The sequence below is a fragment of the Vulpes lagopus genome, chromosome 10 (assembly GCF_018345385.1).
Source record: "Vulpes lagopus strain Blue_001 chromosome 10, ASM1834538v1, whole genome shotgun sequence".
Lineage (NCBI taxonomy): Eukaryota > Metazoa > Chordata > Mammalia > Carnivora > Canidae > Vulpes > Vulpes lagopus.
In genome coordinates, this window is record NC_054833.1 from 87068842 (window position 1) to 87082050 (window position 13209).

Consider the following 13209-nt stretch of genomic DNA (forward strand, 5'->3'; position numbering starts at 1 on the left):
CGTGCACCAGGGCTGACTTTCTCCGCAGGGTGCCGGGGGCACCTCCCGGCTGCTCCGCGCTCGGCCGTTCGGGGGGCACTTGGGCTTTCCGAGCGGCCGCGGCCGTGCGCCCGCCCCCCGCGGGAGGCTCGGGGACCCGTTTCCAGGCTGGCACCGCCAAGCCGCGCGGCGCGGGCACCGGGGGACGCGCCAGGAGCGCGGCGACCGTGCGCCCGGGACGGAGGGGAACTTGGCCTGCCTCGTCTTCCGGGCCGGCGCGCCGCGGCTCAGCGCTCCTCCAACGTTGCCTCCGGCGGCCTCATCCCGGGACAAGCACTTATGAGTCATCGGCTCTGTGGGTCACATGGCCAACGTGACCAAAATAAAGTTTCAGTATTTTAAGCCGCTAGAAAAGGGGACAACGGAGCACACCGGAGGCGGGCTGCGGAGGGCGGGCGCCGGCGGGGCCGGGCGGGCCGGGCACCCGCGTGAAGGGCCGCGGCGGCGCGGGCGGCCCGGGGAGCAGGGCGCAGGGCGCAGGGCGCAGGGCGCAGGGCGCCGGGGCCGGGCGGGGGCGGGGGCGGGGGCGCGGGGGAGGGGATGGGGCGGGGCCTGCAAGACGCGCCCCTCCCCCCACGGCCGGCAGCGACGCCCGGACTCCCGGGCCGGCGGGCTCTGAGCGCGGCGCCCGGCCGACCTCCGCCGCGGAGCCCCGGGCCGCGCTGCCGCCGGGCCGCGGCAGGCCGCGGGATTCCGGAGATCCCGCCGCGTCCTCCGCCGCCGCCGGGACCCCACGCGCCGGCAGCGGCTTCCCCGGGAACGTCCTTCAGCCCCGGGAGCACGCGGGAAAAGCCCCAGCGCGCCAATGAGCGAGCGCCTTCCTCCTGACGGTCACGCTCGGGGGCGGGGCTTCCCTTCGCCGCTCCCGAGTTCCGGGAACCCCCTTTGATTGGCCTGGACGGCCTGGGAAACACTGCAGTGACGCCCAATCAAAGAGCCACGTCTCGGCCTCGAGGAAATATTCCGTGTCGGCCCTGTCCTGACTGGGCAGTTCTTCCCGGCTCCGGCCACTGGGAAGCTTTGTTTAGGTCCGGAAGGCGGGCTTTCCTGGGAGTGGGTGGGGAGGGGGCGTTGATTCTTCACCAATCCTTTCATTCCGTTGGGTGGTGACCAGCCAATGGGCCTGGCGGATAGGACGCTCCTCCCGGAGAGTAGTGAGACCCCTGGTGCGTGGCGATTGGTGGCAGGCAGGATGAGTGGCAGGCGTGCGGCCCAACGGGCGCAGTGCGTGGGCCGCGGGGCGGGGCCAGGGCGGGTGCGCGGCGGCGGCGGGGTGGCTGGGCCGGCGGCGGCGGCGGTACGAGGCGCGCGCTCGGGGTCCCGGTCGCGAGGAGGAGGAGGATGTGGCGCGCGGAGGGGAAATGGCTGCCGAAAACAAGCCGGAAGGTAAGAGCCGGCGCGTGAGGGGCCGGGGGCAGCGTGGCGGGCGGCGGGACCCGGCCCCGCCGGACATCCCGGGCATCGGCGGCGCCGGGCGGGAGCGCGGGGGCGCGGCGGCGGCGGCGGCGGCGGGCGGGCGGGCGCCCCGGGCCGGGGAGGGGGCGGCGAGTGGGGGGGCGGAGCGCGGCCGGGTCCTGAGGTGACTCGCCGGGCGGCGGAGCGCGGCGCCGCACACCCCCACCCGGGGGCGGGCTGGGGCCGGAGGGGCGGGGGGCCGGCGGGCGGGGGCCGGGCCCAGCGAGGAGGAGGAGCCGGCGGAGGGAGGGCCGGCGCCTCCCCCACCCGGACCGGGCATCCCCGCCGCTCCCGGGCCCGCGGCGCGGCCCCCGCCCCCCGCGCCGGGCCCGGTGGGGGCCGCGGGGCGGAAAGTTTATCCGCCTCGGGCCCCCTCCGGCCCCGCGCCCCGCTGCCCCGGGCCGGTCCCGGTCGGGGACACGGTCTGCGCTCAGCCGCGCCGCCGGGGGCTCTCGGGCGGCAGGGCCAGGCGGACTCCGTCCAGCATCACCCTGGAGCCCCGTGGGCGCCTCCCAGAGCCGGCGGGGGGCCCCGTGCTTCTCCCCGCCAGGGGGACCCCCTCCTGCTGAGCGTCCCCGGGCAGAAGGGCCTCGTGTGACCCCTCCCCCTTCCCTTCCTGGGAAGGGGGCCTGCGCAGCATCTCCGCCCCTGGCAGTCGTTCCCATCCTACTCCTGCCCTTGCACCCCTCGCAGCTAGGAGGGTGGGGTCTCCGTTTCTATGGCAAGTGAGGATCTCCATACTCCCTTGCCCTTTACCTTCTGTGACCCTGATCCTTCTTTGGCAGAGGGGTCTGTCTCAGCCTGCCTCTCATCTTCCGTGGAATCTTTTGGGGCCTTTGCACACCATCTATTGACCCTTCTGCCAGGACAAGGGGACTCGGGCTCCCCACGTTCTTCTTCCCTCACCCAGAGGGTAGTGGGGGCCTGTGCAGCTCTGAAGTCATTTCTAAATAGGAAGGCAGATACTTCTTACAGATTATGCATACTCTGTGCTCACTTTCCTGGGTTAGGGTGAGCTCATTTCCTGAATACCCTTTGACTTGGCCTCTTTTTCTTAGGGGAGAAACTGGACATTACGGTGTTCCTTTCCCCATTTGTCCATCTCCCCCAACGTGTTCTCTGTCTTCAGGAGTTTCTTGTCTGGGTGAGGGTGGGGGCCTGGATCAGATGTAGGGCAGGGCTTCCATGGTGCCCAGTACTTGAGTGAGAGGGGGCCACCGTGATTACTCCTCTGTGTCTCAGGAAAACAAGGGTCTGTTTTTGCTTCCATTTCACTCTTGTCCCTGAGGTAGGGGCAGCATTCACCAGTTGACACTACCCTACCAGAAATGTGGTCATGTGTCCTTCTTTTTTGGTGTTCCCATTACTATCTTCTGTGCAGTGAGAACCTGACTTTGTATATCCTACATACAAGAGTTTTTGAACCTTCCCTGGAAATAAACTTCCCATTTCTTTTTTAAGAGAACCCATATCCTCCTTATGGCTTCTGTTTCCCAGTCAGCCATATTTAGTGAGCCTGTTACCTTGACTTTTCCTGATTTTCTTAAATTGTATTCATGTTGGCTGGGTAAGAAGAAGCCATATGCCTTTCCATCTAGAAAAGGGAGTGTAGACACTCATGTCGCCCACGTGCCATTCGGGAAGGGGTTGCTAGTGTGCTTCTTGTTGTACTAGAACCTTCCTTTGGCCTCGTGTTGTCTCTCATGGGATCTTAACTTTTTTGTTGTTGTTTTTTGATCTTTTAGCTTTCAGGTGAAGGGGAAATTTGGATGCTTCCTATTTTTTTTTTTTTTTTTTCTGCTTTGGTTCTCTTTTGGCAAAAGGCAAAATGCCATGCATTTGTTTATGGATATACACATGTAGGTTTGCATTCCCAGATAAAGTCACACTTGTCACGTGTACAGCTTAAGTTGGAAGGGTTAGATGGCTAGCTTTGTGTTCTGCATGTTCGTGGGGACCTCAATGTGTACGTATATGGATATATATTGCTGTTGTCAGTAACTCTTCAGGCTTAGAAGAATCAGAAAACTCACTGATAAATGGCCAATTCTTACCATTCTTTCATTTGTCATTTGTACTGTACTGAATAAGCAGAATGACATCCTGAATGCTCACCAAGCCCCCGAATACATGAAGTGTAGAGTCCTGCCAACGCATACCAAAACTTAGGCATTCTGAGTTTAGGGGCAGTATTCTCTGCTTGATTCTTCCTAGGTGAAAAGTTCTCATCTTGATCTCTTTGCTGCTGGGTAGGGGAAAGAGTTTCATGTATTTGGGGCATCGATAGGAGGGGGTGAGAATATGTGTTTCTGTGACAGAACTAGGAATGAACAGCTGTATATATGTCGCTGTTTTATTTTGGCCATTTAAATAATCGAGAGAGGTTTGCACATTAAGAAAAGGTACCTTTGGGAAGGCCTGTGACACTTCATCAAAGGGTGGGAGGGACTGTTGTCCAGGTTGGTCCTGAGTATCACAGTCTACAGATTGGCTCTGGGGCACAGCCATGATGGAGCGGCCTCTGGGGCCCTGCTCCCTTCGCTCACGGAGCTTGGAATGGCTGCTGTCACTCAACAGTGAAGTCTTACTTTTTGACAGGCTTTGTGTGGAGACCCATCCTCCCCAACGAGCTCTGTCAGACTCTGAGTGTTTGGACCGTTAAACATTTTTTGAGTAAAGAGTTTCCAGCTGGAGTAGTAAGTAAGGAGGCAAGGTGATCTGGAGAATTGGTCAGCATTAGGCTTTGACTTCAAGAGTTTGCCCTTCAGGTAATATGGAGCTATCCAGTGGGCATAAAACCCACTGCTCCAGAGGATCACTTTTAACCTCAATTTCCTTTTTTTTTCTCAAAGATTTTATACTATTGTCATTCTGTCTGTATATCTATACTCAGCTTGATGGAATTGTGTATCTTTAGGGTGTGATATTAATGACCTTTGGAAAATGATGGTTGAGTACCTGCTGTAGATGTTGGGGTGTTCCCAGGAGAGTGAGTGTTCCCATCTCACTTCCAGTGGTGGATCCTTTCCTGTCTTTTTGCCTGCCATCGACTGCCCTTCTGGGTTTCTTCTGCTAATTGGGGTGCTCTCTCTGTACAGTGGGGCAGTGGAAGGAAAACGGTAAGAGTTAGAGGAACACACTCGAGCTTAGTGTGTAAAGGTAGGCTCTTTGAGTTTAATGTGGTTGTACTTTCTGTGGCACCCGCCCCGCAGATGATGGGAATCAGCTTTTCCCTGTTAGTCTTCCAGTGCACAGTGTTCTCTCGCAGTCTTGCTAGATGGGTTCTCTTAAGGACTTTTCTTTTTTACATCTTTTCTGTTAGAACATCACTCTCTCCTCCCCCTCAGCCCTTACCTCCAGCTTTTTGGACAAGGTTGGGTGACTCATGGGACATCTCTTCCCTTGTCTTGTTGAAGACTTGACTTATCCTGCTGTTAAATGTTGGGTTTCTCTATCTCATCATTTAGTGAATTCAGAATGTTGACATGTACATAGCAGCCTCTACTCAAGGTCAGGTTGGTTTGGATTTTCCTTTCTGAAAGAGTAGGATTGCACTTGCTTGTTCTTTGAGCCATATTTATATATCCTGCTTACCCATGTTTTTCCATTTCTTTAGCGTTTAGGCTTTCCCTAAAGTAGCCTATTCTTTAGTGTCAGGTGGCGTTATTTTAGTTCTCTGTTTATGTGTTTATGCTAGCCCATGTGCCTGGTGGGATTTATTTATTTATTTATTTATTTATTTATTTATTTATTTATCTATTTTCTTTTTCCTGGTGGGATTTTAATATTTTTCTCAGTGATTTTAAAGTAGCCCATCTTGTGGTTTAACTTTTCTTTTTTTAACCTCTCCTTCATTGCTCTGGGCCATTTTTCATTTCCCATTTTCTAAGGTTTAGGGAAATACCTCGCTGTGTGCAGTTGTACTTCTTTGCGATTTCTTTATGGAAAAAGCAATGGAAGGTGATTCTCGTGTTCTTTTCTTTCCCCTGATAGTTGTGTCCGTTGCCTTCTTTGCAGGACTTTTGAATTTGTCCTTTTGGAGAGAAGCCGTTTTTGCATCCATATCCTGTCACTGAGCGCATTCATTCTGGAGACATTCACTGAGCTTCTGTTATGTGCAGGGATCTGTGGTGGTTATGGGACTGTGTCTGAGACCTCTTAGCATGAAATGTCATCATTTCAGTGTATCTTGTGTTTGTCTTTTTATATATTCTTTTAAGGAATTCTTTTCGGAATTGTGATTGTTTGGAATGTAGTCTTGCAAAAAAGATACTCTAATGGTGTACTATCTCAGTGAACTCTTACTCATTCCCTGCAGGATTGGGGGTGTTGGAGAGGGTGGAAGGCAGCGTGAGAGGCACTTAACAGCTTTCCCTCAGACTATGTGTAGAAAAAAGTAAGGTCAATCTTCTTTTTAAATGGCTAGGCTTAACTTTTAAGTCGCTTGCATACATGGTTGGTTGGAATGCTTGTTTAACATTTGAACAGCAGCATACCAGGTATTGTATAGAACATACTAGGTATTGTGTAGAACATAAAATCAAACGCATCCTTTATAGAAGGAAAGGGTAGAAAAATAATTTCCTTTTAGGATTAACTGGTATATTTCATATCCTTGGATAGTAAGAACTGAATGAGATGCTGTAACATTTTTGCTGCCAGGATGTGTTATATCTAAATTTAATGCCTAATTGTGGTGACCATTCTTTGGCTAGATATCTAATATAAATTGTCACTGTTTGTTTATTATGTGATTTCTAATACTTTATACTTTTTTTTTTTTACTTTATACTTTTTTAATAGGCTTTTGTGTCCTCTATCTTTTTTTGGGGTAAATAGCCTCATTATTTTTGGATTTAGGTTTGGTATGCTGAATGATGGTAATAATAATAAAGAATTAATCTGGAATGTATTTTTTTCATTCTATATTAAATCAGATTTCCCCTCCACAATGTCTGTAGAAACCAGTTGTGCTAGTATTTCACTCTTAAGTCTTATTCAGGGTTGTTATAGTCTGTGATTTGGCAGTGTCCTTTATTCACGTGAATGTGTGACAAGATTTTTTGTGGGGACAGGTGATATGTGTTTTCATTAAAACAGGTGATTTTCTAAATGTTCTGTATCTTCTAGAATCACTTATTCTGCCCTTTTTGATGTTCTAGATGGCCTAAGTCCTACCTCTCTTTCTTTCCCATATGAAGAAGTTTCCTTATTGCCTTTGTCATTATTATGAAAAAGTATGTGTAGGTCTACTGTTTTCATAGTCTTTCTGTCTCTGGGAAAGTGGGGTGCCTACCATTCCTTTTGTCCTGTAGTAGTAAGAGGCAGTGTCACCTCTGTCCCCCTAAGGATAGAGGGATGAAATGGGGTTTAAGCTACAAGGCCAGGGGTGATAGTATTTGTAAGTGGATAGCATCTCAGGGTGAAACACTGTGTCCTTCTGGCATCTGAGACGCCTCTTGTAGGATTTTGAAAATTTGATTTTGCTGCGTTTAGCCAGCTTCCTTCTGTCTTTTTGGCTTTATAATGGTAAATTTCTTTGGGCAGAGCCAGCAAGTATACTACTTCATTTGGGACCTTCATTCACAAATATGTGGGGGTCTTCTAATAATGTTACTGTCATACTAGTTATAGTCTTTGGTGTATTTGAGGGTGAGAGTAGGAAGTGTTCTTGTACTCTACTTCTTTGTCCACATAATATAAGTAGGGTTGCATAGTCATTCACTTTCTTTTCCAAGTTATAGTGTGTAATCTGTCTCCTTCTTATTTTCTTTTCTTTTTTTCTTTTTTTTTTTAATTTTGCAAACCTGATCAAGTTCAGGATATAGGTTGACCAGACATTATCCAATCCCTGTATTTTGTGCCATCCTTGGATGTAGTGCCCATCAGTCCTGTCATTAAGATGTGTTGCTGTTCTGTCAAATGTGATGGTCTTCCATCCCATGATATTTGTCATGTGTTGGTAAGGATAGTGTTTCTCTTGTATATATTGATAATAGCAGTTCCTGATTTTTTATATGGTGGGACAAAGGTGTTTTTTTACCCACAGTATGCTGGCTGTGTATTTCTTTCTTTTTTTTTTTTTTTGGCTGTGTATTTCTAAGGTTGTATTGCATCTTTCTGCTTTGAGTGCCATTGCTTGTAGAAGGTCATGGGTCCTTGTGTAAAGATTGGTAATGCTTCTTGAGCATTTTTTAGCTCATTACCCTGGACTAAAAAAAAAAATATTATGTACCCCACTGCAAAGAAAGGCCAAGTGTCAGCCATATTACTTCCCTTTCCACTTTTTTTTTTTTTTTTAAAGAGGGTTGTTTATTTCTTTTCAGCTGATGGATGTGTCATAAGATGGAATGGCCAAAGGTATTTCTTTTTTCAGAGATATTTTTTAAATAGTTCTTTTGCATTCACCCCATATTTTGCTCATTCTTAATAGAGTAGTTGCATGTTCTCATATACAAGTCCTTTACTCACTTGGAAAAGTGCAGTCACATTTTATTTACTTTTTTTTTCAGATTTAGCCAGGCCTTTCAAGTCATGTACCATATTCCTGCCTGCGACTACCCAGAAAGTGGCTTTGGGGGAGATGGGCTGGTCTGGGGCTGTGTTCCTCAGTCGGCGCTCTGCAGTGTGGTCTTATAGTTTACCAGTGTACAAAATGACATGGTTTCAAAGAAAAGAAACCTTTGGATTTAAGTTCTTAATGGTTTTAAACGTGTTATATTGCTTGGAGACTAGTTAAGTGGCATTACTCTCACCACTAATTTTACTTCTAGTGTCACCTGAAATATCTCTACCTACCTTCTCAGGAAAAAAAAAAAAAATCCCCAAACAAAAATCATGATAAAATCCCAAAAAAGGCAAACTGAAGGCCAGCTCTGACTGCCCCTACTGTACGGTTGAGCCACTAGCTTTGGGGAGGACCTGTGAAAGCCTTTGGAACACATAGCATTCATTTAGCAGAAGATCACACATTGTGTCTTTTATTTTTCCTTATCCGTTACCACAAGGTAAGCTTGTGTATTTAGTTACTTAAAAATACTTTCAATGTGGATTGTTTTTCTTCCTTTATTTTCACCTAACCATTGGAAGGAAAACTGGGGTATACTTTTCATAATAGTAGTAAGTTATTGTGTTCCTACTTTTGTGTTCAACATCTGTGAGCAAACGGGGAGCTAACTCCAGTGACGGCAGTGGGACTAGTCAGGACTCAGACTTGTTCTCTGTAGCCGATATGGTATTGTGGAGATGATTTATATTTTAAGGCAAGTCTAGTGTCTGTAACACATGATAAAGCAGATGTTGAAGTTTATTTAATCTTTTTTACAGTATGCATTTAACAGGATGTATCTAGGTGTTTTATTAGAATGATCTGCAGATACAACTGGAGGTACTCCTGCAACTAAAAACAAAGAAAAAGAAAACCTTTCTTTCTAGTTTTGAAAAACAGGTGTTATCTTTTTTTTTTTTTCCCTTTCATCGGGGTGACTTAGATTGCCAGAAAGCATTTCTGAAAGTATAGTAATACAATCAAGAGTTAGTCTTTTTGAGACTTAGATTTGATTTTTAATCCTTGTCTGAAAAGTTACTTTTGAGGATGTATGTGCCCCATTGGTTTTCTGGGACACTTGGATATCTAACCATTTGGATAAAAAGAAGTTGGTATAAAGTGTGAAATTATCAAATAGAAAAAAGATGCACTAGTGAAGAAATTACCCATTTATCATTGAAGATAATCTACAGTAATGATTGGAAGTGTAAATTCAGATAGTCTAAGGAAAAATGGAATGTTGGCGTGGGTACCATGTTGAAATTGGCACACAGAGCTATTGTTTGAACAACACTCTCCAACATGGAGATGCTTAGAAGATAAAGAAGCTAATGGGATTGATTATTTTAAAATGTTAAGTCTTTTTTTTCTCTTTTTAAAAAAGTAATTGGAATAAAATAACCCTTCTTGGTGAAGAAAATGTAAACTTTAATGGAAGTTCAGAATGATATATTTAAAAAGTGAACATAAAAGATAAGGATTTTTTATTGCAAATCCACAAGGGGGTAGTGATGTTCTATCAAAGATATTTGTGGTGGAAATGTGAGATGGTCTCTTTTAACATTTTAGATTTACAGATAAAACTGGTATGTTTGCATTTTAACTTAATAAGATCTTCTTTTAAAATGTTTATTGGCAAAATTGTTTATTGCTTAAATTAAAAAAAAATCCCATTTTGGGTGAATGGCTATTTTAAGCCATATGAATGGTAAAGAGAGGATGTCCTTGTAGTGTTGTGCTTTGGAGAGGTTACCAAGGACCTGGGGGTCGCTTATTTTCTAAGAATGTAATAATCTTAAATTTCCTGGGAAGCGTTAGGCATCTAGGAATCAGTGACTTAAGTGTCCTTAGTAAAAGGATTTTAGGAAATCGTGTCTAAACTTTACAGAAGTTTGTATTACTGGTTGTATTTTCAGCCCTGCCAAGAGATGAAAAATGTGAACAGTCCACACCACTAGCCGCTTTTAATAGTTCTAAGTAAATCAAATTTTTATAATCTTTTTTTATTAGTTTATATTATATCATTAGATAAAAGCGTTTTTTTTTTTTTCCCCCTAGCACAAAAAAAATTCTAGTAGCTTGCCTGAGATCATGGAGTCCCACCCCATTATATTCAGAATTGCTCAAAATTAGGTGTGGTATGGCAATACCAGGTAATTTTCTGAGAAGAACTAAAACTATATTATGCCTTCTTTTCTTTGAATGTGATGGCATGTGGTAGGAGGAAGATTTAAGGTTGGGGATGGGACTGTATTGTACTTATTTAGAGACATGCTAACCATATCTTTACGAAATATTACTTTTAACAAGACTGTGAAGCAGTTGCATAGTTTAGAAGTTATCCTTGTTTGTGGCATACACATTGAGCATTTTTCAGTTTTGGTCTAGGGAAAAGATTGATACAGCTCTTTTTTTCTTTCTTTCTCTGTTTTTCACCCTCCCTGTCCTGATCAAGGGCTTTTTCTCTTTTATCGCCTTTCCTAAATGCCTGGTGATTTAACATCCCAAAAGGTACACTGTTTCTTCACTGACTCCCCTGAGCTCTGCTGAGAGCTGAACTATGACGTCAGCATTTTCATTCATGAATTTGCTCTTCTAACTCTCTCTTCTCGTTTTGTATTCCTGAACTGACTTCTGGCACATGCACAAATCAGTTTACCATTAGCCCATAAATCAGCGATAAAAGGTAAAACAAAGATAAGATACTGGGGTTGTTTTGATAGAGCTATAGTTGCTCATGCTGATTTGCATCAGTGTAGTTTGGACAGGGTTTCTCACGAAACAGATTGAAACCTAAAACCAGTCAGTTTAATTACCTCATGATTTTGTGGATTGAGCCCTGTTGTGAGCATATTGACACTATATTTTTGTTCTCTCATGAAGTTCAGAGTGCTCTGCTGCAGTTCCTTTGTTCTAAAGTAGCATTTTGGTTATAATTTGGCCAAATTGGAGGATCTACTTTATTTCAGAGAGGTGAGGCCTGGGCCTTAAATTATGTTCTACTCAAATTGCTTTTGGAATGCATTTGGAATTTTGGGGAGCAGGGGAGGGCACTGTTTTGGTCTTGAAGTATTTTCAGTAACTCTGTTGCTTGAGACAGATTATGAGCAGCCTGTAGTTGTTACTCTGTAACTGGCATGCTAGCACCTGAGTGTCTGAATATGTCCCCTCTCTACCCCCCTGGGGGCGCAGCACACTCCAGGGTATTCCCTGTGGCTGTGGACTCCCATTTCTCCTGCAGGAAGGTCACTGCAGGGAGGTCACTGCTTGTAATTTAGTACTGCGTGAGAGCAGTTCTTGAAGAAATCTTATTTGCAGTTTTCCTCTGCAGGGCCAAGTTTGAGGCTGAGCCTCTGGCGTGTGGCATCTTTCAAGCTTCCTGTAGTTGATGAATGGTGAGCTTTCAAAAAGTTCATTTTCTCTGCTTTCTTGGGGGTTTGTTGACTTTCTAGATATTTAATTGCCAAGAAACATTTAGAAATAAAGTGTGTTATATTTAGAAATCATTTTAGCTCAGTTACAATTTATGGCTAGAGTAGCTGATGCGAACTGCAGCCATTTTGATTGATACCCAGTGTTGCTCCTGAGATGACTTTTTAAACCTCATGGCAACTCAGAAATACTGTCTGCTCCCATCCTGAATGAAACGAGAGCTTTGTTTCTTTAGGTTGCACTGAGTTGTCTGACTGGGAACAGAGATGTGTGTCTGTCATTTAGTCTTGTTCTTTGTCCTTAGGTGCTCTAAGAAAAGAAATAAGGGCAAGTAGATGTGAATAAGCATTTGAAGATGGCTTAAATTTTTATAATTTTTCCTAAGAACTAAGATGTTTTAAAATGATTTAAATATAATTTCTACGAAGGAATCAAATTGCAAATACTATGGAAGAAAGGAATATTTAATGGTAGAGGGTCTCTGCAAACATTCTCTAATTTTTAATGCTGTATTCTACTGCAGTATTTATGAAAAGTTACGGGCTTTGATACTAAATTTCAGAACATGGGGAACACTTGCTGTGGTGTCCGTGTTGGCACAGTTTTGTCATGCCCCAAACCAGATAGTGTTAGATGAGTCCTCTGGTCATGAAGGCTTAGGTATCTGTTGTGGCTTTTAACGCAAGACCACTGTGGCTTCCAGCTCTTGCTTTTCTCTTTCATAGCCAGGAACCTGGCAAGTAGGACCAAGGACCCCAGCTCATGGTATATTTTCTACTGTTCTTGCTGCCACTTATGTAGACCACGTACTAGAAGCCTCTTCATTTGGCCTCCACAACCTTCTCTTCTTATCAGACTCTACTTCATCACTCTTGGTTCTGGCACAACTTCTCCTCCTGCTTTCCCTAGACTTGAGATCTTGTGTACTGAGTTAGTTGGCAATAATTTTGAGATGATTCATGTGTTGAGTAAAGGGTTGTCTTAGTGATGACCCATAGAGTTCTTTCCTGTCCTGATTTAGGATGACAGTGAAGTTGGATGTATGGAATTTGCTTTATGGCTAATTTGCTGGAATGCAGCTCTTCTAGTCTGTGTAACTGTTTCTTCTTTTTGAGGTACTTGCTCTCGATCAAGAATTAATATTTTCAGCTCAAGCTGTGTAGGAGGAATTTGGAGGAATTTGAACTGTAGTCACTGAAGTGCCTTCTTCCTGGTGTACATAGAAGGCTTAATTTTTTAGGTCTAACACCTGTCACGAATGTTTACTTTAAAAAATGTAAAAAATTATTAAATTTTTAAAGTTGTTAAAGATGCATTGCATGGTACAGAAATGTTCATTCTGCTTGGCTGTTCCATTACCATTAGTCAGCCCATAAATCAGCTCTTTATTCTAATGTGGATGAGAGTTCACAGTTTTGGAGAAATAGACTTACATATCATATGATTACAGATGAAGAGGTGTCTGCTAACCTCAGGCTTTTTTTGTGTAGGGTAGTCAGTCTTATTTATATTCATTTGATTGTATTTTCTGGGGTTGGTTGATAAAACTTTTATGAAATGAATAGATTCCTGGTAATTTAGTAAACAAGACTCTTCCTATTAAGAAACTCTTAGAGGGGCACCTGGGTGGCTAAGGCGGTTGAGCATCCAACTCTTGATTTCAGCTCAGGTCATGATCTTGGGGTCATGAGATCGAGCTCTGCTTCAGGCTCTGCCCTCAGTATGGAGCCTGCTTG

The 13209-nt window shown here is 45.4% G+C and overlaps 1 protein-coding gene across 1 annotated transcript in view; it reads left to right on the forward strand.

Annotated features, from left to right (window-relative positions):
- The first annotated feature begins 1291 nt into the window (after window positions 1-1291).
- The window catches only part of LOC121499486 (calmodulin-binding transcription activator 1-like), a 78381-nt gene continuing 66463 nt past the window's right edge, over window positions 1292-13209 (forward strand). The window contains exon 1 of the mRNA XM_041770134.1: window positions 1292-1425. Coding sequence (XP_041626068.1) covers window positions 1381-1425 — 45 coding nt within the window. The 5' untranslated portion in view covers window positions 1292-1380. The remainder of the gene's footprint in view (window positions 1426-13209) is intronic.